The sequence below is a fragment of the Stylophora pistillata genome, chromosome 1, assembly GCF_964205215.1.
Source record: "Stylophora pistillata chromosome 1, jaStyPist1.2, whole genome shotgun sequence".
Lineage (NCBI taxonomy): Eukaryota > Metazoa > Cnidaria > Anthozoa > Scleractinia > Pocilloporidae > Stylophora > Stylophora pistillata.
In genome coordinates this window covers 1,402,232-1,427,280 of record NC_142519.1, presented here as the reverse complement: position 1 = coordinate 1,427,280, position 25,049 = coordinate 1,402,232, and the positions used below count along the sequence as shown (strand labels likewise).

The 25,049-nt window shown below is 38.1% G+C and overlaps 1 protein-coding gene and 1 long non-coding RNA gene across 5 annotated transcripts; one reads left to right on the top strand and one right to left on the bottom strand.

The window, feature by feature from the left end:
* Positions 1–1,495: 1,495 nt before the first annotated feature.
* Positions 1,496–24,006, bottom strand: LOC111337207 (uncharacterized). 4 transcript variants are annotated; one of them, XM_088730273.1, is made up of 11 exons: positions 23,702–24,006; positions 20,304–20,389; positions 17,791–18,986; positions 15,536–15,858; positions 14,751–14,905; positions 14,283–14,526; positions 8,911–9,258; positions 8,183–8,203; positions 6,079–6,729; positions 4,032–5,010; positions 1,496–2,459 (listed from the first exon to the last, which is right to left on the bottom strand). In XM_088730273.1, the coding sequence occupies exons 4-11, from the start codon at positions 15,851–15,853 to the stop codon at positions 2,371–2,373; spliced, it is 2,805 nt and encodes a 934-aa protein (XP_088586399.1). In that variant the 5' UTR covers positions 15,854–15,858; positions 17,791–18,986; positions 20,304–20,389; positions 23,702–24,006; the 3' UTR covers positions 1,496–2,370. The 4 variants fall into 4 exon arrangements, with proteins under 4 accessions (XP_088586399.1, XP_088586401.1, XP_088586405.1 ...); XM_088730275.1 differs by having other exon boundaries at positions 17,791–18,983; XM_088730279.1 differs by lacking the exon at positions 20,304–20,389.
* LOC111343217 (uncharacterized) lies at positions 10,822–12,287 on the top strand. The gene is made up of 2 exons (XR_015990627.1): positions 10,822–11,168; positions 11,602–12,287. It is a non-coding gene; the product is annotated as an uncharacterized LOC111343217 (long non-coding RNA).
* Positions 24,007–25,049: the final 1,043 nt, after the last annotated feature.

The window sequence follows — 25,049 nt, the reverse complement described above, 5'->3', positions numbered from 1 at the left end:
ATAATAAGATTCCGTCCAACATATGCAGCGCTGCCCCCAGTTGCTTTTTCGTTGCCTAACTAAAACCTCCAAGAGGCAACTGTTGCATAAAACGCTGTCGTCTGAATAAACCTGTAATGCTCCAACTTCACCGCTCTGAAAGACACCGTGTGAGTAACAATCGAACTGCCTTCTACATCTGGGGCAACTTTCTTTAGTTATTTTCCCCTCGCCGTATTTCTGCTTTCATTCCTGAACAACTGCTAGTTGGGAATTCTGCGATGCTGTTGGTTCAAGGCTATGGTAATGAAGCTCAACTTCATGGCCCAGCAAGGCCATATCCCCACTCTGGGTGCAATTTTTGACGAGGATGCTGAACAAAAGAGTTTTATTTTAACAGGCAATCGGTGAAATCAACTGCGGAAATTTAAGTATTTTTTACAGCTATCATACTATGTGTGTGTTCTAATTCTCCGTTGTCCTTGTGATTTTTAAATGCTCGATTTCACTGAAATCACACGTGCACCGGAAGCATTGATCATATTGAACAAAAACGAAATCCGATTAAGCATGTTCTCCAAGGTTCTACACAATTAACAGAAGATTCGCAACCCACGATCACAACAAATGTCTTTAGAAAATTATTGTACTACGCTAAAGGTCTTGAAATCGACAAAATCTTTGGCCCTTAAAGCGGTGTGTGTTACTTGACAGAACGTCACGTAATGTCACAGATTTTCCGCTAAAATTGAAAAAAAAAATATCAGCTATGGAATATTTCTTATAAAATAATAAAACGTGTTTTCATATCAATCCATGCCATTCCTTATTTTTTAGTCGGGATCATTTGAGGTTCGGTGTGGGGATCATTTCCGGTCCGGGATCATTTGCGGTCCGGGATCATTTGCGGACCCGGACCGCTTTCTGATGCTCTTTCAAAGGTGCACTAAACTGACGTTTGGTCTGTCCGATATACTCGTGATTACAGTCATTGCAAGGAACAGAATAAATAGCGTCAGTTCGTTGTTCTTTCGTAACAGAATCCTTAGGTTTGGCAAAAGTATGCCCCAAAGTCTAAAAAGGTTTTTGAGCTATTTTCACGTGGTGGCTATTAAAAATGGCTATTTAACCGCCTCCCTATTAGCTCAATGGATAGAGCGCTGGACTGTTGAGCGGGGGGTCGAGGGTTCGAGCCCCGGCCGGACCAATACTCAGGGTCTTAAAATAATTGAGAAGAATTTTCTACCTCTCTATGACATCAAGAAATGGTTAGATATAATTCTAGTCTTCTCTGATAGGGACGAATAAATGGAGGTCCCGTCTCCTGTAGGGTTAGGGGCAGGAGACGTTAACTTCCCACACACGAGATTACTGTGTGATGGATGTCCTCCCCTTGGGTGGGTTGGGTGGGTTTACCGGGCCTGCAGTAATTGGCGCAAGCTGTTGCGGTTTCCCGGTCGGCGAAGCTTAAAAAAAAAAATTAAAATTCTCTTGATGAGTCCCGTAACATTGTATTGTATTGTATTGTATTGTAATCTTTATTTAGACACGATCAATTCATCAGCCTATAAAAATACATATCACATACGCTAAGATATTTAAAATAAAAACTACATACTATAACACTAAAGCTGTTTCCCGTGAATGCCGAGCGTTAGACTTAAAGAATGTCATTGATCTTACGTTTAACTAACCCCAGAGACTCTGTGTTCCTTATATCGCGTGGTAAACTGTTCCATAATGTGGCGCCATTGTAGCTAAAGCTTTTTCTGTAATAATTAGTGCGCGGTAGTGGAACACTAAGCTTATTTTCAGAGTCCCTGAGGTCATAAGCAGTCACGCCACGTAAACTTTGAATATAGATACCTTGGAGCCAGCCCGTGCATCATGGTGGCTTTATGGATTTCCTGCTGGCGTGCAAGATTTTTCCACCCTAAAAACTCGAGTAGCTCAGTTGCATCAGCATCATAGTTAGAGAATGTCAACACACGGGCTGCTCTATTCTGCAATTTCTGCAGTTTGTCTCGTAGCGTTTTCCCACAGCTACCCCAAACAATGTCACAGTAATCAAAGTGAGGTTTTACTAAAGCTTGGTAGATGAGATGTAAGGTTGATGCTGGGATCAGGTGCCTAATTCGCTTTAGGGCCCCGATACCAGAGGCGATCTTTTTCGTTAGTTTTTCGATGTGACTATGCCAATCGAGTTTATCGTCTATTATAACACCAAGCGATTTTGTAGCTGTAACCTGGCTCACTTGAGTATTGTTCATAACAACCTAGATGTAAGGAATAACAGCAAAACCAGTCGCTGATTCCTCCTCATAGGAGTGTTACTATCTGTAACTGGTTTCTGGCAGTGACGGAGAAATATTTTGGTACAGCCATTTGCCTTTAAGACGTCGGACTGACATATTTTTTCTCCTCAGCCTTGGAATCAAGTGAACACGGTAGACAGTCAGCCCTTCTGAGTAGAGTTTCAGCTGCGGAAATCAAGGTGTCGTACAGTAGGTTCTGTTATTGGAATGGAAACAAGTCCAGTCGTAAATTCGCTTAATTCAGACTTGTCTCACAACCCCTAAGGAGGGAGGCGAGACCCGACAGTTATGTATGTCAAACATATCGCGAGTGCAGTCTGAGAAAGGAGAAAAATGGGTAAAGATGGTAATGACAAGAATTGCAGGACGTAAATTAACAACTGAAAGCGGCACTCTGACTATTGATTGAAATATTTGTCATGGTAGTGTGTAAAAATCCGCATTGCTCCGGTTGATACAAAAAGAGGACAGAAAACAGATAATTACTTACAACACAATTTACTGTTGACGCTAATAATATCTAAGTCAACCTGGACTTATAATAAAAAGACTGATTATGATTAATAAGGCGTAGTCACTGAAAGCATAAAACATGCAAAAAAATTATGAATTTATCACGTAAACTCTCCTATGGCACATTTGACACTTCTTTGGCACATTTGCAAGTGAAGCAGTCCTCGGTCCTTAACAGAAGAAAAACTCTGTATAACGATCAAATTGATACTTCGTATTCCATCGGCGGAATACTTATGTTTAGGAAATGGCTAGTATTGTAAGTCTCCAATGTCTCCCTCATTGGAAGTCGTAATTATTCCTACGTTCGTAGCGTTTTATAAACTCAAAACCTCAGTTTACGCTTTTAAGAAAATTGTTTATCGAAACACCATATGACTCCCCATTAGTTCGTCTATGTCTTTTTCGGTTAAGGTCAGTTATCCCGCGATCAGCTTTGCTCCGCTTTGGGTTTAGTAAGTATTTATTTCGATTGTATGGGGAAGCACTCGATGCATTCATACCTCTACTTCCCATCTCCCTCTCATAAAACTTTTTTACGGGTGACTTGGTCACCTAATGACTGTTGGTCAACTAACGAAGAAGTTATCATTGTATAAAGTCTCACAGGTACAGGAACACACTCACAAAATTATGGTAACGCATTTTTTCAACCTATATGCTAACAGAGCTTCGTCCGCATTGTTGGAAACTATAAAAATTTACTAAATGTTTGGTTTGTTGCTTTTAAACTTTAATCCTTTCACTCCCAAGATCTCATTAGTAATTCTCCTTAATGTCTGCTCTACAATTCTTATGATGTTAGTTTGGAGAATTTGGTATTGGATCTACTGATAATCCCCTGATTTTCTTTTTTTTTTTCCTTTTCTCATTACTAGTCTGCTTAATATTGTATTGATATTGTAAGGAGAAATTCTGTTTTGGTCACTACTGGGAGTTACGTACACGGTTAAACACTAAGGTAAAGTTCAACTTTGTCATTGATTAATATTCATCAACACCCAATGCTGTTAATCTATTTAAAGTGAAAATTCAAAAAAGAAAGACGGTTTCTGTTTTTGCCCCAAATTCAAGCTAATACAATTACGAATACTTTCTTGTTTTCCATTTCACGATTACACTGAGTATAAAATAAAAAAAACGTCTCTAGAAATGTCAAGAGTTAAATTTCTTGTTCATATTAGTCGAGCAATGTCAACATTGTATGAGCCAGTCTGCACCAACCTGGGAATCCATCTTTTTCTCCAATAGCACCGATCCTTTGCACCAGCGATGGAGACACATAATACAGGGCGCGAGCAATGCCCATGGCTCGGTGGGACCACTCATGGGACAGCACATCAAAGTAACAGGAGGTGTGCACATCGTTGACCAGAATAGTGCCACTCAGGGTTACTGGGGCGTAGGCACCTTTCTCGTAGACACTGCTGATGTTCCGAACTGAATCCTTCTCTGAACCGTGGCTCCCCATCACGTACACTGTGTCTCCGATCTTAACATCTCTGGCCGGGATTACTGTTGCTTGGCCCATTACTTCTACAAACAGGAGGTGGTCAGCAGTTATCAGGAGGACTTTCTCTTTTGTGGTGACAATTTTTAAAAATTCTTCCACAATTTCTGGCTGACGGTGGATGAAGGTGATAACTGGCGCGGATTGGATGCCATTATTTATGATGACCAGGACTTCGTCACCAACTTTCAAAGATTCTATTCGTCTTCTCCGAGAATTTGCATCATAGACAATAGCTGAGCAAGGGTAACATCCACCACCACCCCAACCACCCCTACCACCACTACCACCACCACCACTACCACCACCACCACGAATATCATAAATACCCCAAGAGCTAGAAATAGCGTCCATCACTGCCTCGGTTGGCTCTCCTCCTTCAGGAGTTAAAGCTTTGTAAAGTACTACCTGTTTAGATTCGTCCCCCAGCTTTTGCACTTCGGCTTCCAACTTCGCCTGTTCCTCTTTCAGTTCAACAGCGTTTTCGCTCAACTTACGTTTCTCGTCATCACTTTTGTCTTTGTCTTCAAGTTGCCTTTTCATTTCTTCGTGTTTTCGACGAAGATCCTCTGCCTGCCTCGTCAATCCACTCTCGTCCATCGCTTTTTTTATTTCCTTGTCAAGCACTTCTCTAGACGCACCGGTCAGGTTGTGTATGAAAGGCCCTTTTTGCTTCCTCACCTCGTCAATAATCTGCCAAAAAAACAATAAATGCAAGAGAACAAATCAAATCACAAAGTCAAAGGAATGAAATGGGTCTAGCATATTCCTGAGTTCTGCAATATCAAGGAAACTTTAGAATGGATTTGCTTCAGTCAGCCACTTTCTTCAAGGAATAAACAAACAAATGACAATGAAGAACTCTGGCAACGCACCTCGAACATTTAATTGTCTTGAATCATGTATACTTCATCAAACAAATTTGCGTGTGGCATCTCGAACTGACCGCGCTATTGATTGTCTGCAATTATCGAAGCCAATCAAATACTTTATAATAATATTTTTCAATTCAATTTCCTTCCTCCCACTACTTATACTAAGATATACAGGTACGGTGTATTTGAAATCTCAATAGAGCGGGGCTTCAGGATTTGAATTTCGCTTTTGTGAAACTCTCACACTTAGGGAAATATTGCAACCCATTGGGCCCAGAGAATTTGGTTGGACTTCCTAGGTCTTACACCGTAAGTTAGATGAAGTTTTTTGGAGACTAAAACACAAAAAAGTTAAAGAAAAGAAAATAAAGCTTTAAGACTTTAATCTCTGAGAGGAAATGTCCAAACTCAGGCTGGGTGTTTTGATGTTCTTTTTAACCCTTTACACCCTAATATTAGTATTCAAATTCTCCCTTCTGTTCTCTTTACATTTCATATGGTGCTGACAAGGAGAATTTGTTTGACACTCAGGACCCTCTTAAAATGATGTAAATATCTTTTAGATCTTATTCAAAGTCACACTCTTGTGACAAGTGCGCCTAACCACTTTCTTCGAAAGCTACAAGAAATTTTGCTCATTTGATGTGGCTCAGCTAAATACAGAGTTTTTCCACACCTCCTTTTCTAGAAAACTCAACGGGCGATCCGGAAGCTAACACTTAATTCTCCTAAGGAGACGGGTAAATTCTCTGCCACCTTTTTTCTTGTTCCTTTAAAAACTTTACTCTTTTCCTAAGTAACGAAAAGGCTCGTTACCTATTCAGCCACTGACCTACAACTACGATACTACAGATTTTGCTCTGACTCAAAATGGGCTTTACAGTACCTGAAGTAACTTGGAGACTTGCTTCTTACGATCATCAGGTTTTTCGTCGGGATCCAAACTGTTGTCAAACAGCACTCTCCTTTCTCCTATTTCCGTGATAAATTTCTGAACAAAATCTGGCAAGGTAGTGATGTACCATTTTAAATGGTCTTCGATGCTCCTCTTCTTTTTCTTTGCGTCGCGGGCAGCCTGGTCGCCATGTGTCAGAATTAAAATGATGTAAGAATGGGCTTCAGAGCCAAAAAACGATTTAAGCATTTTCAGAGCTTCGGCATCATCGCGTCCAAATCTGCCACCATACTTAATGGTAATGATAATGGCATCAAGACCGTCGGGGGACATGACAAAAACCTTGGCGAGTTCTCGGAGAATGTCTTGTTGTCTCTCATTGAAAAGACCAGTCACGTTCTTGGCAACTTCTTTAGCTTTTTCCCAGGCGGAAATTGGGGCCGTATCCATGATTCCAGGGGTGTCTATTACGGTCACCTCTCTTTCATCTGTTCTCTTGGCTGCATTGCAAAATTTCGTCACAGACCCGCCACATGGACTGTCTTCGAAACATTCACTACCAATTATTGAGTTTCCAGTGGCGCTTTTTCCGTTCCCAGTCTTTCCAAACAGAACAATCGTTAGAGGAACTCCTGAAGGCAGCTTTTAAAAGCATTAAATGATAAAAAGAACATTAGAAAGAGAGACTTCAGCTGTGCCCAGATCTTCGACAAGCATGTACCGGTCCCGAGGCCCGGTAAGGTACCGTTTCTCGAAAGTCCCGGTAATTTAACGGGCACGAAGCCATGTTTTGAAATCCAAATTTAAAGAATAGAAAAGCAGGATCTGGCACCCAAACCAGTCCTTTTTGTTTCTTTCACTGATATTTTAATCGTATCATTTTCAAAACTTTTGAAATCCACATCTTGAATGAGAACAGGACAGCTTTATGGGCCCGTTAAATTACCGGGACTTTCGAGAAACGGGCCTTTCTGTGGCGTCTTAACAGAGGGATCCCCTATTAGCACTGTATAGGGAATAAAAATTCTGCCGATAGGACTAAACTGAAACAAGGTGCACCAAATCTACAACTGCTAAGAAATCTCATCTAATTTGTAAATATATTAAAAAGGTCAAATATCTGTGCGCATTACAAGGTGGTCTGATCAAGTTTGGAAATTCACTCTCCTTGAATTGTTGAGTTTTTAAAAATGTGATTGAATTCATATTGCAAATGTCTTCAACTAATTTGTGCTAATGAAGAAAATTTTAAATTTCATTGTACGAATTATTGTTTCAAATGGGATTTGATAGGTTTTTGATGAAATTTTAAACACTTCAAAAGCTGCTTACTGATCGATTCCTTTCTACCTTTACTCCCTTCTGTCACCCTTTACCACCCCTAATCGAAGACTGCTTGATCCACCCTTTCGAAACAACCCTTTGAATCGATTTTGTGAGACATTTAACAAATGGTAAACAACACAGCATGCACTTTCGAGTTATGAATGCACGCGGGAGGTGCCAAGCACGAAAGAAGCGTAAGAGTCGCTTGAGGCGATTGCCAATAGCGACTCTAGCTTCTCGAGTCTTTTTGAGCTCGCAGGAAACTATTCTTTGCATTTGCTCACGTCAGCAGCGTACACACATGTGCATGACAGAGCTGAATAACGTACACGCATGCGCTAGATTTTGCCGCAGAAACACGGATTTTGAGTCGTTCGCATGAATGATTTCCTATTCTGTTGCTTCGAGGTGTCGTTTTCCTTGCCCGCTTTTTCTTTTACAGAACAACCTCCAAAAACTTGGTACACCCCCTGAAAATTTTAAAAAATTAATTTTTCCTTAAAACCTCTGGAAGTAGGAAAATGCCTTCGACGAAAACAGAGTTCCTCAGTTTTTGAAAGTCTGCCCTTACTATTTTCCGTTAATTTCGCTAAATTTTAGACTGAGGACACTTGAGCCAGCGTTGTTGACCGCAACCCACTAACGTTGCATTTCATTATTCAGCTCTGTCCATCTGCATATGGTGGAAAAGGAATTGACCAGCCAGAGCGCGCGCTTTCCTTTGGTTATGTTATAATGTAGCTCCTATCTCTTTGACGACGATTCTCACCTTGATTGTGGCAACTGGTGCCTGTGAAAAAGAACAAAATGAATAAAGATAAGTCGTAACCTCTGTGCGACAACTTTTAATTCTATCAGCTGAGAGAAAATGCATGAAGAAAAATCAACATCTTGTATTTTCCTAAATTACTACTCACCCCGTGATTGGTCGGTTTAGCTAACCGTACCTCACTGAACGACCCGTTAGAATTTCAAATGGACATAAATATAGTTAAGAATAAAGCAGTTCAAAACGATGGACATAAAGAATTTAGAGGCGATGATAAATCTTTTTCTCATAGGCGATGCAAATCAAAGCTGGCCGATGAAAACCGAACATCCTGACTTAAATTATTTCCCTCTGGTTTCGTAAATGGAAAGTGCACCATTTATTAATTTCGTATGAAATAGCTTATAGCCTTCTCACCCTCTTTTAGGGCCAAAACAGCATATCTGATGTAGTGCTAGATTTTCAAGAACTTTCATGAAAAACGCATAGAAAGAAAAATACTGGGCTTAAAACATCACTCGCACTGCACTTTTGCCTTTGTAGGTTCAATCACGATCATCGTCATCTTGATCGTCATCATCGCCATAATCGTCATCGACGTTGTTATCATCGTCAGTATCATTGTCATCGTTACCATGGTATCCTTACCGGCGTTATCTTCGTCTTCGTCTTTCAGCGACTGAGTTAATCGTCATCATTCCTACTAATTTTTATCTTTTTATGCTCACCTTGTGTTTAAGTATTTTCTTCCATTCACGACCAAATTTTCCCTTTGTAGCGCGTCCTCCACGAGCATTCTTGTATGCTTCCATACATTCCTTAATCTTCTTTGGTCCTTCCATGCTGTTCAACGCTTTAATTACTTCTTTAAAGTTCTGTTGAAGTTCTGTGAGCTCGCTGCAAAAATCGTCAACTTCATCATCTTCTTCATTCTCAAGGTATGCCTCAGCGAGAGCTTGGGTGTTTCGAATATCATCAAAACGGCTTTCCAGTTCGTCTATATCACTGCATAACGCCTGCTGTTGTATGTTCGTTTTCGCGTTCGGAATGATGCTACTCACTGGCTGAAGCTCAAACTGCAAATGAACGAAGAACTTTGTAACGAGTCCTCGGGTACATTACCCATTTTTGGGTTGATAAGAATCTCTGATCGAGTGTGCAATAGAATTATACCCAAACGTTCTTTACCGACGAGCTAGAGAGGGTGTCTTCATTACAAAAATTGTAAAGAACAACTAAATTGTAATTAAAGAAACGTCGGTATAGGATCATCCGATCCCTTTTTTCTAAGAACTTATTAACATTTCGCAAAATATCACAGGCCAAAGCCTACTCTTGTAACTACGCTTTCGCATTAGGAATAACGTGTTTCGCTGGTTGAAACTCAAACTGAAAATATGCAAAGAACTTTTTAACGACTCCCTGAGTACACCATCTTCATTTTTTGATAGTCAAGAATCTCCTACGGTGAGAAAGAATCCTTCCCAATATTGTCAAGAATAAGCATATAAAAAAGACAAATGAGTTAACGTCAGTATCTGAGCATCAGCGCACCTACACCAACCCCCAACCTAAAAACATTTAACTGTTAACAGGCGAGGGTTTAGGTAATTTCTGGAGAAAAAAAGTTATATTTAACTGCTTAATTAAAGTAAACTTTTGGCCTCGATTTTCCCTACCAATGCCTGTTTCGAAACGTACAATAAAATATAGGCATCCTACGCATGCAAGAATTATTTTTTTGGATGGGTAGACTGAGATAGAACAACTGGAGTTGCTGATTTTTTCGGTTTTGTAGAAGAATAAAGAGCATTAGCTTTCAAGGTTTCGCACAAAAATACCGTTCGATAGAGAGTTAAAAGACATTTCGATTTATATCAAAAAAAACTCAGACACAGGTATTCTGAGGTCTGTTGTCGCTGTTGTTTAAACAGTTATATGTAGAAATAAACTGTATTGGTGCCACTTTTACCGGTAGTCTCCTTCTCAGCCATTTTTTGGTCTCGTCAAGCAACATGCTCTCTCCCCCATCCCCTCGGCGAGACGAGAGCAAACAAAGGATGCGAATGAGACTTCGCTAGCATGCGTGAAGGCTCTCATAATTGGTGCTTCTGCACACACGTTATTAAGTTTACGGTGGAAAGCAAACCAAATCTTCCTTTTATCTTTATCTTTATCTTTTCGACCTTAGCTAAAAGAGCAACCCAAAGTTTATCAATCAAATATGCTCTATCTAATTGGTGCAAGCGACATACCACTTGATCGATAACATATAGTTGTTTCTTTTCTCAAAAACAACTCAAAAATAGAAAAAAAAAAAAAAACTCTACACTTAAAAGGGACACCTAATTCTAAAAGAACGAGGCTCGCCGATAGTGCTCAGGGACGCACTCAGATCAGGCGATACAACTGCCTGGAGGTCAAACAAAATTGTCAGTGGTTTACTTTAAACAGACATTCAACTTAAGATGGTACCGAACAAACCACTTTTACAAAATGTTATCGGCAGACTCAACAGATCTTGGATCTAGAGACGTCCTTCCCCTTAACCAAAGAACCCACAGTTCACACAACATAGCATGCAGCTAGTTAAAGAATTGCACAAACAACAGCAAGGATGAGATTTATCGTGGTTAATAAAAATGTGGCGCGTTTATTCACTGAAATTTAAAGACCTGTCAAACCACAGATAGCAGGAACGCTCTGATTGGTGCACCGTGCTTGTTTAGAATAGAATACTTTATTTACCCACGTATCACCTAATAGCTATTAGAGAGCTTAAGCATCGGACGTTTTTGATTCACGGACGTCAACCGGAAGTTTAAATATGAGCTTCGCAATCAGTACGCATGTGCAGACGTTTTTGACGTGAGGTCGCAGACGTGAAAGTGGGATGTTTGCCGTGCGTGTTGTTTTGCTCTGTTTCCGGACTGTCTCAGTACAAGACTGACACCATGTCTTCATTTTCAATCGTCAAATCAAACCCGTAAGTACATTGTAGGTTTCATAAGAAAGTAGTTTTTTATCTGCACTTAAACAATAACTTTTAAAAATGGGACAAAATGTGCCTAACTTCGTGTTTGGCACAAGTTTCCGCAGGTTCTGTTACTTGGTTTTGTTTGATCGTGAATTCTTTTTTGTTTGTCGCCATTCTTTTAGTTATCCTACGAGCAGAGGGTTTTTCCAGAACAGGAAAAATACTTATATAATAGCAAGTTATCTTGCCATGTGTTTGTTTTTGTTATTAGTTGTTTTCTTTTTGTCGAGAGGTTTATGTCGTTGCCGTATTTCACGTTCAAGAAAGTGCATTAATTTCCCCGCCATTAAGCTTTTTATTTTTAGTGCTGAAATGTGATCGACTATTTTATACAGCTACTACCTACAGTAACACTCGCTTCTATCTTTTTTCTTTTATGTAGTGGGCCTATGGAATGGTCTGAACAGCACGACGTAGCACTAATGAAAGAAGTCAGAGTGCAGAATCCGTTTAAAGCAAAGAAGAAAACGAGCAACCGAGCGCAAATATGGCTGTCGATCGCAGAGGCGCTAAGTGGATTACAAGATCCGTTATTCAAGGATTCAATGACAAAAGGATCAGTGCAAGATCGTTACGTTTTGGAGTGCAGCCCCTTTATTCGATATAGCATCCGTGTAGATGTTGAAGTCACGTGGATTCAGTAGATCATGATTCCACTGACACAGTTTGTGACCATGTATATCGTAAATATAATTCATCACCGTATTTGATGTCATGCTAAGTTCAGGAACCGGTCGGCCGAATCGTGCGAGCATGTCGCTATATCGGCAAAGAAACGACATTCGCCTGAGCAAAATACATGGCCCCTCTAACTTGTCGGCAGTGGTTCTCTGATTACAGTGGAAGGTGTCCGGTAGTCGAAGCGCATCAGCCAGCAGTGGAAGGTCCTTTTTTTCAACTCTAAACTCGGACTTGCACTCAGGTTCCTCGATACTCTCGATACTAAACCTCGCGTATTTTTCGTACGAAAACTCAGGGTTTTTTGACGAATTCTCTTTCAGTAATAGCAACAGTTCCTCATCTGACACCAGTCCTTGGTCATGAGCGATTAAAAGTGATTTTCTCACATCCTTTAAATACGGCATGTTGCAAATTACGGCCACATTTCCTTTGTAAACAATGACCAAAAACGTGACAACTGTGATCAGCTGTCACGTTCGTGGTGACGCAGGTTTCCAGCTTAAGTAAAAAATTTCGCGCCTAAAACGCCGTTGTCGATCCAGTCTCCCCCGGTATTGACGTCCGTGACATCAAAAACGTCTGATGCTTAAGCTCTCTAATAGCTCGTTTAAAACGTGAACGTGAAACTAATTACAAATAATGAGCTAATAAAAACTAATATTAAAAGATAAAGGTATTGAAAAGCTATATTTTTACTAATTTATATGTACTATATAATTATTAAGCGAAAGTGCGTTAAAAATCGAGTTAAAGCCTCGCCATAAACGAATGCAACGCGCGCCTAAAAGCGGCTAAGTCCGGACGTTCCCTGACTCTGGTGGGCAAACCATTCCAAAGCTTAGTAGCTAAATATGACCATGACTTATGCATGCATTCTAACTTGAACGATGGCAGCATAAGGCGTGTGCCAGACCCCCATTAGGTTGTAATTCACATTTAAAACATTTAAGCCCATCACATTTAAGAGATGTGATGAGCTTAACTTACCCCATTCATGCCTGTCCTTGTACTAATCACAGGCGTCATTTCATCTATTCACGGTACATTTTGCGGTAGTCTGAAGCAAGGGTTTTAAAGTAACATTTGAAAAAACTTGATGGGTAGTGTAGTGATATAGTTAAATTGTGCGTGACAGTCCGGCGTGACTTTGACCACTGCACGAGTTAGTCGCCGCATGACTTGTGACAGGATCCCTGTTCTGTATTAAAATTGTGTATGTGTTTGAACAAACTCTGGGCTGGTTATTACAGGTAGAAAGTCCCGAGCATATGGAACAATTTGAGACATAATTTCTGGAAAAATTTCGTAATTTTAAACCACATCGACCTAAAACGTTGCTCGAGTCGTTCCTTCCATGATCATAATTTATAATTTTCAATTTCATAATGCTGCGGAATCACCTTTATGTTGGGTAAGAAGAGACGTCGGTGTGCTGTTGCTCAGATACTGACGTTAATCCAAAACAATTACCTCGGTAGAAGACTCTCTGACCCCATATTTAGAAAAAAATATTAACTTAAAATATAGGATAATTATTGATTGATAGTATATTATAATAAAGTTCAGATACAACGCGCATTCTAATTTGTTGATATGTCCGACTATTTCCCGTAGTTCTCTCTAGCTTTTTTTGTCAATTGAGGCAAAGGTCTTTCATGACCTGTAATACGAAAATAAAAACAAGCTGTAGGACTCAATTGATACAAAGTAACCCGCAGGTAATAGAAAAAATTACACGGAGATAGTGCGTAAATTTTGGAAGAGGCGAGTTGGAAAGTAGAGTAAAACTCATGATTTCCTCCTCCAGATACTCGAAAAATATGACGATTATATTGATTTGTCTGCTTTAATAGCACAACTATAAGACCCCAGCTTGTTCTGTTTTCTTGCCATACCTTAAATGCATTAATGTAGTTGTAATTTGTCTAGAATTCTCTATCCCTTGCTTTGTAAATCTTTTTATTTTATAATATACGTATTAAACACTGCCCGCCTCGACTAGCCTTTGCTAACTGCATGCAGCGCATATTTTTTGTAATATTTTAATATTGTAATATATCATTAATATATCATTAAGTAGTAACAAAAGAACCAAACAAAGGTTTGTAAACATACCAAGGTCCAAACTTGACGAAAATATAACGTGAGCAGTGACAAAAATCACTAGAGAGAAAACAAAATGGACTGTCCGAGTTTTGAAGCTCAGTTAGATTGTCATAAGTACCTACTGTAATAGAACTTTGTCTCGCGTTTCTCCCTGCACTTCTTTCGTGCTCCAGCCGCTTCCTAAGGCTTTCCACAGAGCACAGTCAAGGCTTCTTTCTTTGTTAAATGAAATGCCACATATTTTGGGGAAACTAGATATATATATTGGAATCTCACCTGCATAGGAATCCCTTTACCATCATTAATACTTTTAAGTCGTGAGGGGAAAACCTCAATCAGTGACACAAGTCCTTCCATTGTGGTTGGCAGTTGGTCTGGTAGGTCGGTGGCGTAATATTTGATTGAGATGTCTGATACATCGTTGCATTCTTGTGACAATTTGTCTAACGCACCCCGAAGTCCTACATTAACGCCTCCCCAAACATCTAGTTTTCCTTCAGCACTTCCTTTTATTTGGTCACTAAATAAATAAATAATAAAAGAAGCATTGTACAATTTCTGATTGTCTTGCTAACCTAAGACGATTGTTTTCTCATGATGAAAAACAACCTGCTGCAGGAAACTACAAAATTTCAGGTTAGGAACTCGTTTCTGTACAGGCCAAAACTGCCTCTGAAAGCAGGAGTACTTGTTTCTATTTCTATCATGACAAAAATTTTTCACATAAAAATAGCATTGGCATACTTTGATGACTCTGCTGATGACTTGAACGTCAGGCTAGCAACCATTTCGACTCCATACGTAACACTCCTTACGTAGTGAGTACCAAGTGAATGAAGAAATTCACCGCTGTTGACGTCATCTCTAACTGTAAATGAACCTTCGATGGTCTCAACAAGCTGAGGAATTGACGTGATAAACATCGTTAATTTGGGCATACCTATCTGATAAATTCTCGGATAAATTCTCAAGTCTGATCGACAATATTTGAACTAGTCTCGATAAGTAATCCTTAGATGCTAGTCTCCATATCTCTCTTCTTCTCTGGCTTATACCCAAATGTTTAGTTTTATCGACAAAATGATATCTGATTATCTAGCCTTGATTTTCTCTACCCATGATGTTCGTGCAGTATTCAAATACATTTTTCTGCACTTGAGACCGTTCCCAAGTCCGTTATTAAGTATGTAGATACCGCTAAGAAAATTGTTTTTCGTAGTAAGACATAAGGCGAGGGCCTCTACTAAGATGATTGAGTAGAAAAAGAAACAAATTGATTCGGCATCACTTCCTTCACGTCATTTTTGGTTCATTCCTAGCCAAATCCAAAGACTTTTCCCTTCACAATAGGAAAAATGCAGTGACCATAAGCCAAGAGATTATCAATTACCTGACCAAGACCAAGGTTTAATTGGTTATATACCCTACTGTTTTCCGTATTTATTCATCGAAATTTTCGAAAGGTTTGCTAGCAGAAGTTTTACAAATGGCGGCATAGAATCAGGATTTCAAGAAGAAAAATATATTACCGTGGTACATTTCATCACAACCAAAAGGCTCGTCTTTCCTTCTTGGACTTTGTTCTCTTTAACATACTGGCCTGCCCCTTCCACTTTCAGAAGATTGGCTTTTAATTGTAAGGAGAGTTTACCAGGTATGTCCAGTAAATCACTAGCATCTTTGCTACTTTTTACCACTTGGTACTTGAAAGAGAATCTGTTGATGTTTATCGATTTAATTGGTATGTTATTGCTTGATGAGTAGATGTCCGCGCGGGCGCTCAACGTTTCATTGTCAAATGTTCTCCCAAGGCACAAAGTGGGTGAAGTGTAGGCTGGAATATTCATTACTTCTAGGAGACAAATAAATGATAGCAGTTTAAAACATAAACAATAAAGGCGTCAACCGTTAAGCCATGCACACAGCTGGACGACTTCTAACCCCTCACGTCTACTTGGTACAGAACTTGACAAAATTATTTTACAACTGAAAGACATTTTTGAAGAACGAAACATTCCCTTTCCGTTAATTTACAACTCAACAGACCTTTTGGACTCATTTCACAACTTTTATGTTGACGATATTGACAATTTTACTTTAACGACTTTTGACTTCACATCACTCTACACCAACATCTCACATTCAGACACCATCCATGCCATCACCACCAGTTGCAAACTATTAAACCTACCAACCTTTTACAGGGACTTTTTACTTAATTTAAACAATTTTGTTAACAACCGTAACTTTTTCTTATCAGGACAGGACGTTTACCAACAAGTCAAAGGGGTTGCTATGGGCAGCTACCACAGCCGGCAAATCGCTGACCTGGTCTTGCTGCTTAGGGAATTAACTTTCTTTTCGGAACGCGACACCACTGGACTTTTCCTTTTTTGTAGATACATCGACGACGGATTTTTGTTGACAGACAAAAACAACATTACAGATATTATTAACCATTTATCCACTACATATCCTTCACAAATCCCAATCACTTTCACCACAAATTGTCATTCCATTCACTACCTAGACCTCACAATTTCCCTCAATTACCACACCATACTATATCACAAAATTCACCATCAAATTTACCAAAAAACCCATCACAAATACATGTACCCCCATTTCTCATCAAATCACCCACAACACATTTTCACAGGCATCATCAAGACTGAAACTGTACGATACAGCAGACTATCTAAAACCAAAGACGATTACGACTTTATACACAAACTCTTTTCTCTACGACTGACCGCTCTTGACTACCCCAACAAACTAATCACTAAAAACTCTTACCCCTGGCTACCTTTCCACTGTCACAAAAGACGACAACTCACCAAAAGAAACCAATCCACTAAAAAATCTACAATCTACTACCGCAGCAAATACAACAAACACGCACGAACAGACAAAATTGTACGCCACATCCTATACAAATACCACAACATGCATATCCCCAAACTCACCAAAGCATACAGCAACACCACCAAACTGCACACCATACTACTCACCAATAAGCTATTACACTCGAAAATTACCAAATAATAAAAATTTTAATGCCATTAAAAATATACTTATGTATGTATATATATATATATTTTTTTTTTTCTGTATTTCAAATTTTTACAGTTTATGGATTCCAACATGATCATTACATTCTTATAAATTTATGTACTTTGAGCTATTTTTAAACTACATCGCATTAATTCTCATAAATATAGAGAAGACATCCCTGATGTTCTTTCCTTAACACTTTAATTCCATTTCGAGACTGTAGTTAACCATTAAAGCCACGATGTATATAATTCTTAGATAGTTTATTAAAGAATCTACCTTATTTTTCCCTCATTATAATCTCTCGACGTTTTTCTTTGATAGTCTTAAAGAATTTTGTAATCTATCTTAGCTCATTATTGCATTTTAACTCATAATTGTATTTTAACCTTGCTCATTACACTTATTTTTATACATAATTCTTGTCAAAACTCGAATTTATTATAATCGTTCTATACTTAGAGCCTTTCCTTTTTTGCGGAGCTTTCTCCGCACTATCTCCATCAAAAACTGTCTATTTGTTACTAACATCTATTTTATATTGTAAAAGTATGCAGAACAATTTAATCCACTTAACTCTTGGTATGCTCTATGCTTTATTTATTGTGTCACATCTACTCTAGCTATTGTCTACATTAATAGATTGGATGCATCTACTCTAGCTATTCTCTATTTAAATAAATCAATACAATATTTGTTCTCTTTCCGACCTTTAATTTATTTAACTCACCGTTCGACACAATACTTTTTGCGAACCATTCACGGCAAAGATGGATCGATGTATCCCAACAATTAATCACTTTCCACAGCCAGATTAGAACGAAAGATCTCAACAACAGGTCCTCGCCCTCTTCCAACAACGTCCGATAACCTTACATCGACGTCTCCATTCAATTCCTTCTGCTAACGCACGCAATTATCTCCTTTATCTCTAGAAATAATTCGTTTTCTAGACATCTCGAGGGTCAAAATCCCTTTTACGACGAAGATCGATTCAACACTCTTAATCAATTTCCCAAGAGCAATCGCGCGTTACCCGTACGTCATAAGACTCACGCAATTCGATCACGCCATTCTGACGTGACCGTCCCTGATTAAGATCTCTCAACTCCGCTATTTCGCGACACGGAGCCAGTAGCGAAAATCTTTTTTCGTCATAAATATATTTTTTCCTTTGGATATTAAGGATAAGGCAGCTCCCTCTCATATTTCTCAAGGTATCTATCTTTATTTTCTTCATATAAATAATAATAACACACCTCCCCTCTTAATTCTAATTCCCGTTTCGTGACACTTCCGTTCAGTGTACACACACTTGAAATTATTATTTTTGTTTTTTGTTTTTATTCATTTAATTATTTTCCTTTTAATATACATAGGTATTCTCTTCTGTATTAGCACCGCATTCTGTTTCTCTACATGAGCATTGCATTCTCTTCCGTAATATCTCAAAGTTTTTTTTTTTTTTCCTTTAATTTGTTTACATAAGTTTTCTCTCTTATCATATCTGAAATTTTTCTTTATTTAGTATACATATTTACCTCCCTCTATATTATAAAAACTGTATATATATATAAATTTTTTTTTTTTTTTTCCTTTGAAATAGGTTCCAATCACTTTCTAATTTCTCACTATATTTGTGTAGTTTTTCTTGCTTTCTTCAACAAGGACTCGGCACGAGATCATGTCAGGCATTGACCTGGTACCAGGTTAGAAACATCCTCGCTCAGTTGTGCTTTGCCCCTGACGACTCACAACCATAAGGAGCCTTGGTGCCGATGCATCCTTCTCTCCTCACCAGGCCGGTTTGATTTCCATTTCTCTCCATCTTTGGGCAGCTTTTGTAGACACTTCGCATCTTCTTTCACCACTCCTCGATCAACACTGCTCCTCCTCTACCTATATCCTTCCCTTTCCTACAGTCTCCTGTCCATAAAAATAATTGTAAAAGGAGAATACTTTATTTCATCAATAATATAAATTTTTTTTCCTACTTTATAAACCCCCTTTCCCTTCCTACAGTCAAAAACAGACACCCCATTCCAGAAACCCTAAGCAAACCCTTACCTATGACTAAGCTTTCCCCACTACAACCCTAATCTAGCACTAACTCTAGCCCTAAACCTAATCTAACACTAACCCTAACACTAACTAACACTAACCCTAACCCTAATATAATTCTAATTCAACAAACCCTAAGCAAACCCTTGCCTATTACTAACCTTTACCCCACCCAAACCCTAACCCCAACCCAACCCTAATATAACCCTAACCCTAACCCTAACCCTAACTAACACTAACCCTAACCCTAATAAATCTCTAACCCTAACTATAATCAAAACTCTAATAAAAAATAAGCAATTTAACCCTAACCCTAAATGCTTCGCCCCCTCTTTCTAATAGTTACTCTTAGATAATATTTTAACTTCATTTTATTTTATTTTGATTTTATTTACTTATTAATTTATTTTTTTTTTTTTATATTTTAATAATAATATATAACGTATATTTTTTACAATTTTAACTTGAGTTAGGAGCGTGCTGTTGTTACAGAAGTCGCTCCCTCAATTTTAACACCTAACTTTTATGTTCATTTTACACACTCATTCCCACCCTTGCATACGCTTTGTTCCTTTTTTACCCACTGATCACGAGTTTGCTCATCAGTGGAGTGGGAACCCATTTTCATGGGATCCCATATATCAACACCAAGGGAAGCCACAAAGGTTGCTAGTGAAACTACTGGTTAATATATTTAATACTATACAAACGAACGACAGTATCTACAGTAGGAATACTACTCTGGTTCTAGTCAACTCTTTGAATGGTATTGGTGTTCTTACCTGCACTCAGACATTTTATTTTATTTATTTATCTAATTTTTTTAATAATAATAATTTTTTTTTTTATTTATTTTACTTCTTTCCATACTAATGGCTAATTACTTAATACATAATATAATAAAAAAAGTTTTTGATCCATTCTATCCTATCGTATTTTAGTCTATTCAAACCTATGGTCATTAACCTCTTTCTCCCAACCCCCCCTATTTCTCTTGGTTCATTCACCATCACATTATGTCTATCTCTCCATTAATACTATTATTTTTCTGCTCTTCCCACATAATATATTCATTCTAAATATTTTTTACCACAAACCCTAATAACGTTTTACAGTAATCATGACAAAGAAATCAAGTACCAGAAAGATCAAAAAGAGGAAAATAGATGAAGGTGTACATACCAATCTCTCTAATGATGTGTCAAAGGAAACTACTCCAGGGATTTCAACCGCAGGAACTCCATCGACCCCTCTTCCCTCGTATACATCTAAAAGAGAGACAACCAACAGAAAGAAGAAGAAAATTAACAAGAAGAAACATCCTAAAATAAAAAAACACAAGAAAGATAATCAAAAACATAAACCTAAACCTGACCCATCTTTTACGACTAGTACGCGTAACTGGAAATGGGAAACTATCAAATCTACCACCTTCTCAAAAAAACAAAAAAAGTCTCTTTTCAAAGTCCACCACCTATCAACTATAATTGAAAAAAACAAAGCCACAATCTACAATCTTCGATCCAGTCTTACTACTACAGGTTTTAAAACCCACAACGGAAACCTTACTTACTCTACTAAAAGCAGCACTCAACTAAACACTACCACTACCATGCAAAGCATCCAATACTTTGAAGGCGAGAATAAAGCACTCTTCAATAGAATCAAACGACTTAAAGATGAAGAAAAATCAAAACAACAAAAAAGAATCCAACACCTGAAGAGAATCAAACAAAACCATGGCTACATCCTTCGCAGACGCATCCACTCCATCACCACAAATCTACACAAATTCATCGATCACCTCCAAACTAGAGTCCATCTTTGGCCACAAGACACAGCTCTCTTACTAGAAAATGAATGCATAACCTCACACAAATCACAACTATCAGCAGAAAAAGAAAAACTTTCTTTAATCGACAAAATTCACAATTTCACAAACATCAACCTTTCCCCTGACCTCACAGAACTTTTGAACAAAGGAACCAATTTTATACCAACTACAGATTCTACCACCATACCTAACATAAAGAAAACAATCTCTACAGAAGTCAACTCTGCTCTTAACAACCTAATCTACAAAGGAACCAATCCACTTAAAGCTACAAACCAATCAACCAGAAAGAAAACTACAAGCTTCTACCGCAGATACCGCCCTTATGCAAACAGAAACCCAGTCAAGCTTCTCCAAGAAGAACAAACTAAACCATATTTTAATGTCCACATCATCGATTATGTCCACAACACCATTTCTTACTCCAAGGAATACCTACAGTCAACCACACACTTACACAACCTTTTTAATCCACAGCACCTCAACATCACACAGTCACACGCATCCCACATCCACAACTTTAACAAACACAATGACAATTCTTACCAAGACAGACAAAAATATGGGATGGGCCCTTGTGCCCATCACATGGTTTAAAGACGAATACACCAGACAACTTACAGACTCCACCACATACAAACGTATTGACAATTTTGACCTTACCAAGACTATAACAAACTCCAACAAATTACTTAGAAAACTACAAATACGTTTTAACAAACTACTTTCAACCTCAACCGACAAAAAGCTACTTAACAGTATTACACAAGACAAACTTCAACTACCTTACATGAAACTCCTACCTAAAGTACATAAACTGACTGATACTGCCTCACCCTCAAACCTTCACAATCTAACAGGACGACCCATTATAACTGCACACAGCTGGACGACTTCTAACCCCTCACGTCTACTTGGTACAGAACTTGACAAAATTATTTTACAACTGAAAGACATTTTTGAAGAACGAAACATTCCCTTTCCGTTAATTTACAACTCAACAGACCTTTTGGATTCATTTCACAACTTTTATGTTGACGATATTGACAATTTTACTTTAACGACTTTTGACTTCACATCACTCTACACCAACATCTCACATTCAGACACCATCCATGCCATCACCACCAGTTGCAAACTATTAAACCTACCAACCTTTTACAGGGACTTTTTACTTAATTTAAACAATTTTATTAACAACCGTAACTTTTTCTTATCAGGACAGGACGTTTACCAACAAATCAAAGGGATTGCTATGGGCAGCTACCACAGCCGGCAAATCGCTGACCTGGTCTTGCTGCTCAGAGAATTAACTTTCTTTTCGGAACGCGACACCACTAGACTTTTCCTTTTTTGTAGATACATCGACGACGGATTTTTGTTGACAGACAAAAACAACATTACAGATATTATTAACCATTTATCCACTACATATCCTTCACAAATCCCAATCACTTTCACCACAAATTGTCATTCCATTCACTACCTAGACCTCACAATTTCCCTCAATTACCACACCATACTATATCACAAAATTCACCATCAAATTTACCAAAAAACCCATCACAAATACATGTACCCCCATTTCTCATCAAATCACCCACAACACATTTTCACAGGCATCATCAAGACTGAAACTGTACAATACAGCAGACTATCTAAAACCAAAGACGATTATGACTTTATACACAAACTCTTTTCTCTACGACTGACCGCTCTTGACTACCCCAACAAACTAATCACTAAAAACTCTTACCCCTGGCTACCTTACCACTGTCACAAAAGACGACAACTCACCAAAAGAAACTAATCCACTAAAAAATCTACAATCTACTACCGCAGCAAATACAACAAACACGCACGAACAGACAAAATTGTACGCCACATCCTATACAAATACCACAACATGTATATCCCCAAACTCACCAAAGCATACAGCAACACCACCAAACTGCACACCATGCTACTCACCAATAAGCTATTACACTCGAAAATTACCAAATAACAAAAAATTTGAATGCCATTAAAAATATACATATATATGTATATATATATATTATTTTCTGTATTTCAATTAAAACAGTTTATGGATTCCAACATGATCATTACACTCTTATACATTCATGTACCTTGAGCTATTTTTAAACTAAATCGCAATAATTCTCATAAATATAGAGAAGACATCCCTGATGTTCTTTTCTTAACACTTTAATTCCATTTCGAGACCGTATTTGACCATAAAAGCCACTATGTATATAATTCTTAGGTAGTTTATCAAAGAATCTACCTTATTCTTCCCTCATTTTAATCTTTCGACATTTTTCATTGATAATCTCAAAGAATTTTGTAATCTATCTTACCTCATTATTGCATTTTAACTCATAATTGTATTTTAACCTTGCTCATTACACTTATTTTTATACATAATTCTTGTCAAAACTCGAATTTGTTATAATCGTACTCTATTTCTATACTTATAGCCTTTCCTTTTTTGCGGGGCTTTCTCCGCACTATCTCCATCAAAAACTGCCTATTTGTTACTAACATCTATTTTATATTGTAAAAGTATGCAGAACAATTTAATCCACTTAACTCTTGGTATGCTCTATGCTTTATTTATTGCGTCACATCTACTCTAGCTATTGTCTACATTAATAGATTAGATGCATCTACTCTAGCTATTCTCTACTTAAATAAATCAATACAATAATTGTTCTCTTTCCGATCTTTAATTTATTTAACTCACCGTTCGACACCATACTTTTCAGCGAACCATTCACAGCAAAGATGGATCGATGCATCCCAACAGTTAATCACTTTCCACAGCCAGATTAGAACGAAAGATCTCAACAATAGGTCCTCGCCCTCTTCCAACAACGTCCGATAACCTTACATCGACGTCACCATTCAATTCCTTCTGCTAACGCACGCAATTATCTCCTTTATCTCTAGAAATAATTCGTTTTCTAGACATCTCGAGGGTCAAAATCCCTTTTACGACGAAGATCGATTGAACACTCTTAATCAATTTCCCTAGAGCAATCGCGCGTTACCCGTACGTCATAAGACTCACGCAATACGATCACGCCATTCTGACGTGACCGTCCCAGATTAAGATCTTTCAACTCCGCCATTTCGCGACACGGAGCCAGTAGCGAAAATCTTTTTTCGTTATAAATATATTTTTTCCTTTGGATATTAAGGATAAGGCAGCTCCCTCTCATATTTCTCAAGGTATCTATCTTTATTTTCTTCATATAAATAATAATAACACACCTCCCCTCTTAATTCTAATTCCCGTTTCGTGACACTTCCGTTCAGTGTACACACACTTAAAATTATTATTTTTGTTTTTTGTTTTTATTCATTTAATTATTTTCCTTTTAATATACATAGGTCTTCTCTTCTGTATTAGCACCACATTCTTTGTTTCTCTACATGAGCATTGCATTCTCCTCCGTAATATCTCGAAAATTTCTTTTTTTTTAATTTGTTTACATAAGTTTTCTCTTCTATCATATCTCAGATTTTTCTTTATTTAGTATACGTATTTACCTCCCTCTATATTATCAAAACTATATATATAAATATATTTTTTCCTTTGGAATAGGTTCCAATCACTTTCTAATTTCTCACTATATTTATGTAGTTTTTCTTGCTTTCTTCAACAAGGACTCGGCACGAGAATGTCGGGCATTCACCTGGTACCAGGTTAGAAACATCCTCGCTCGGTTGTGCTTTGCCCCTGACGACTCATAACCATAAGGAGCCTTGGTGCCGATGCATCCTTCTCTCCTCACCGTGCCGGTTTGATTTCCATTTCTCTCCATCTTTGAACAACTTTTATGGACACTTCACATCTTCTTTCACCACTCCTTAATCAACACTACTCCTCTTCTACCTATATACTTCCCATTCATAGAGTCTCCTGTCCATAAAAAAATTGTAAAAGGAGAATACTTCATTTTTATCAATAATCCTTTTTTCCTATCCTATTCAATAACCCTCTTTCCCTTCCTACACTCAAAAACAGACACTCCATTCCACAAACCGTTAGCAAACCCTTACCTATGACTAACCTTTACCCCACCACA

What these genes read in the sequence shown, in the direction of transcription:
- LOC111337207 (XM_088730273.1), bottom strand. Translation starts at nt 15,853, where the DNA reads ATGAATATTCCAGCCTACACTTCACCCACTTTGTGCCTTGGGAGAACA. An exon ending in TCATCAGCAGAGTCATCAAA is followed by an intron (nt 14,527 to 14,750) that starts GTATGCCAATGC and finishes TTATTTATTTAG; the next exon opens with TGACCAAATAAAAGGAAGTG. An exon ending in CACCAGTTGCCACAATCAAG is followed by an intron (nt 6,730 to 8,182) that starts GTGAGAATCGTC and finishes TGCTTTTAAAAG; the next exon opens with CTGCCTTCAGGAGTTCCTCT.